This window comes from Blennius ocellaris (genome assembly GCF_963422515.1).
Source record: "Blennius ocellaris genome assembly, chromosome: 19".
Taxonomy (NCBI): domain Eukaryota; kingdom Metazoa; phylum Chordata; class Actinopteri; order Blenniiformes; family Blenniidae; genus Blennius; species Blennius ocellaris.
Genome location: NC_137668.1, coordinates 2699768 through 2703709, shown reverse-complemented (window position 1 = coordinate 2703709; position 3942 = coordinate 2699768). Strand labels below are relative to the sequence as shown.

General features: G+C 56.1%; 1 protein-coding gene across 1 annotated transcript; it reads left to right on the top strand.

The window, feature by feature from the left end:
- Window positions 1-555: 555 nt before the first annotated feature.
- Window positions 556-3315, top strand: plag1 (pleiomorphic adenoma gene 1). Its single transcript, XM_080515153.1, has 3 exons — window positions 556-677; window positions 785-1921; window positions 3185-3315. Exon 2 carries the CDS (start codon window positions 789-791, stop codon window positions 1917-1919), a length of 1131 nt encoding a protein of 376 aa, XP_080371279.1. The 5' UTR covers window positions 556-677; window positions 785-788; the 3' UTR covers window positions 1920-1921; window positions 3185-3315.
- Window positions 3316-3942: the final 627 nt, after the last annotated feature.

Below are 3942 nucleotides of genomic sequence, written 5' to 3'. Positions count from 1 at the left end.
TATAATGTCCATACTCTATAGGGGGTCCCTACAATATGAGGGGTCATTATTCTATAGGAGGGTTCCTTATTCTATATGGGATCCATATTCTATATGGGGTCCATACTCTATAGGGGATCCATACTCTTTAGGGGTCCATATTCTATAGGGTCAATACTCTATATGGGGTTCCATACACTATAGGGGATCCATACTCGATAGGGGGGGGTGGTTGTCCATATTCTATAGGGTCCATAAAGTTCTCAGAGTGCTGGAGCGTTCTGGTGATGGTCCTCAGATCACTGAATCGTTCCGGTGATGGTTCTCTGCTCTTTCCTCAGAGTCCTGCCTGGTGGCGCTGCTGAGCGGTTCAGCCTGGGTGGAGTCGTCGCAGCAGTCTTCGCTGGGCCCCGTGCTGCGGTCCATGTAGCAGCTCTGCCGTAGGGCACCATGGCCACGGGAACCCAGGGCCACCGTGACCACGTCCTGGACAAGGCCAAGCTCACTGTGGCCACCGGGAGGCGGCGGAGAGCCGAAGGGAAGCCCAAGAAGAACTTCCCCTGCCAGGAGTGTCCGAAGGCCTTCAACAGCCTGGAGAAGCTGAAGGTGCACTCGTACTCTCACACCGGAGAGCGTCCGTACCGCTGCTCGCACCCCGGCTGCTCCAAGGCCTTCGTCTCCAAATATAAGCTGCTACGGTACCGACCGGCACCGCCGCACGCCGCCACTCCTTAACATGATGCTGTTTGCTGACGTGATGTGATGTGATGTGATGACTGCTCATACAATGTGTCTGTCTTCCAAGGCATATGGCAACGCACTCGCCGGAAAAAACCCACAAGTGTTCGTACTGTGAGAAAATGTTCCACCGCAAGGATCACTTAAAGAACCACCTGCACACCCACGACCCGTACAAAGAGGCCTTCGCCTGCCAAGAGTGTGGAAAGAGCTACAACACCAAGCTGGGCTTCAAACGCCACCTCGCCCTGCACGCCGCCAACAGCGGAGACCTCACTTGCCAAGTGTGCCTGCAGCCCTTCCCCAGCACCGCCATCCTCCTGGAACACCTCAAGACCCATGCCGGCAAGTCGTCTGGCGGGACCAAAGAGAAGAAGCACCGCTGCGAGCATTGCGAGCGCCGCTTCTACACCCGGAAAGACGTGCGGCGCCACATGGTGGTGCACACCGGGCGGAAGGACTTCCTCTGTCAGTACTGTGCCCAGCGCTTCGGCAGGAAGGACCACCTGACCCGCCACGTGAAGAAGAGCCACGCCCACGAGCTGCTGCGGGTCAAGACCGAGCCCGCCGACCCGCTGGAGCCCGCCGTCTACGACCTGCCATCCGGGAGCATCAAGGGCGAGCTCCCGGGCACCCCGCCCACGCAGCGGCCGCACCAGCTCAACATGTACGGCAGCCTCGCCCTGGACGCAGAGCCCTTCCCGGCCCCCCCACACCCCTTCTCCACCTATACCTCATTCCCCCCCGCCGCCAACACCGCAGAGCAGAACCTGAAGGGAGAGCTGGAGACGTACCTGCTGGAGCTGCAGAGCGGCGGACCCTCCCCCTCCTCCTCCACGGCCCCCAACCCTCAACTCTCCTCCAAACTCCACCTGGTGCCTCAGGGGGGCGTGCTGGAGGGAGGGGGGATTCTGGAGGGGGGAGGTGCAGAGGGCACAACTTCATCCTCTCTGATGGACTTCTCACAGCTCTTTAACTTTCTTCCGCTGAACGGGCCTCCATACAATCAGGTGGGGGGGGTGAGGGGGCAGAGTGTCTCCTTCCCGCTCAGTGAAGAGCCGCACCCCCTGGTCCAGCTGCCCCCCCCACCTGCTGGAGGTCCCGAAGCTGCAGACAGTTCACTGCAGGGCCTACCCCCCCCCTTCATGTCCAGCCTGAGCTCCCCCACCACCCTGCCCCGCTTCCACCAGGCCTTCCAGTGAGCGTACGTACACACACACACACACACACACACACACACACACACACACACACACACACACACACACACACACACACACACACACACACACACACACACAGTGAAGCCGTCGTCCCACTGCAGACAGTAATTGTAGATGGGTTGTGAACGAGAACAAGACGGGTTGTGAACGAGGCGGGGGGGGTGTCGAGTGAAGAACGCAGAATAAAGCATTAAGCCTCGTTCTCTGTGACACAGGTAGAACGTTCTCCTTGTGAACAGCAGCGTCCAGCTCCTGCTGAAGCTCCTCCTCCCATTACTGAGAGGAGTGTCTGAACCTGGTCCAATCACCGGAGGGCAGTGGAGCACCATGTGCCACATTTCCATTAACTAGTTCACAAAACCACCAATGAGCACAAAGCAGCAAATGTAAACAACAAGAAGGTTCACAGTGAGGAGATCTTGAAATCTTGCAGGCAAGTCCAGAGTGACCATCGTCGCTGACCAATCAGCAGACTGCTGTGTTGTAGCTCCGCCTTCTGTGACCCTACCTCAGTGCTTGGTACCTCAATGGAGGGGGGGGGGAGGTTTGAATCTTTGGTGGCACACAGCAGACTGATGAACCCCCCCCCACACACACTACCCCTAATACCCCCCAATACCCACAGTTCTCCTAATACCCCCAATACCCCTCATACCCACAGTTCTCCTAATACCCCCAATACCCCTCATACCCACAGTTCTCCTAATACCCCCAATACCCCTCATACCCACAGTTCTCCTAATACCCCCACTACCTCTAATACCCACCGTTCTCCTAATACCCCCACGACTCCTCATACCCCCATTACCCCGAATAACCCCCACTACTCCTAATACCCCCATTACCCCGAATAACCCCCACTACTCCTAATACCCCCATTACCCCGAATAACCCCCACTACTCCTAATACCCCCATTACCCCGAATAACCCCCACTACTCCTAATACCCCCATTACCCCGAATAACCCCCACTACTCCTAATACCCCCATTACCCCGAATAACCCCCACTACTCCTAATACCACCAGTACTCTAATAACCCCCACTACCTCTAATAACCCCCACTACCTCTAATAACCCCCACTAACGCCTCATACCCCCCACTACTCCTAATACCTCCACCACCCCTAATACCCCCAACACCCCTACTATCCCCCAGTACCCCACATTAAGGTCCATGTCCACATTTAGGTCCAGGTCCAGGTCTGGTTTCCAGTGAAATTAACTGGTTTTGTTCTCCACCAGGTTCATCCTGAATCCTGGTCCTGGAAGACCTTCAACATCTGAACCTCTAAGAGTCCCAGCAGAGTCTGGTGCCTCAGTCTGGTTCCTCCGTCTGGTTCCTCCGTCTGGTTCCTCCGTCTGGTTCCTCCGTCTGGGTCCTCCGTCTGGGTCCTCTATCTGGTTCCTCCGCCTGGTTCCTCTGTCTGATTCCTCCATCTGGTTCATCTACCTGGTTCCTCCATCTGGTTCATCTACCTGGTTCCTCAGTCTGGTTCCTCCGTCTGGTTCCTCCATCCAGTTCCTCCCTCTGGTTCCACAGTCTGGTTCCTCCATCTGGTTTCTCCATCTGGTTCCTCCGTCTGGTTCCTCTGTCTGGTTACTCTGTCTGGTTACTCCATCTGGTTCCTCCGTCTGGTTTCTCCGTCTGGTTCCACAATCTGGTTCCTCCGTCTGGTTACTCCATCTGGTTCCTCCATCTGGTTCTCCTGTCTTGTTCCTCAGTCCGGCTTCTCCATCTGGTTCCTCCATTTGGTTCTTCAGTCTGGTTCCTCATCTGTCCCAGCTCCACCCAGAATCTACAGTCTTAGAAGGCTGCTGGTGACACACACACACACACACACACACACACACACACACACACACACACACACACACACACACACACACACACACACACACACACACACACACAGTAACCGTGTGAAGAACCGTGATGTCAGGTTGGTTCCTGCTTCTTGGCAACATGATGAGCTCAGTCACGACCTTTGACCTCCACCTGC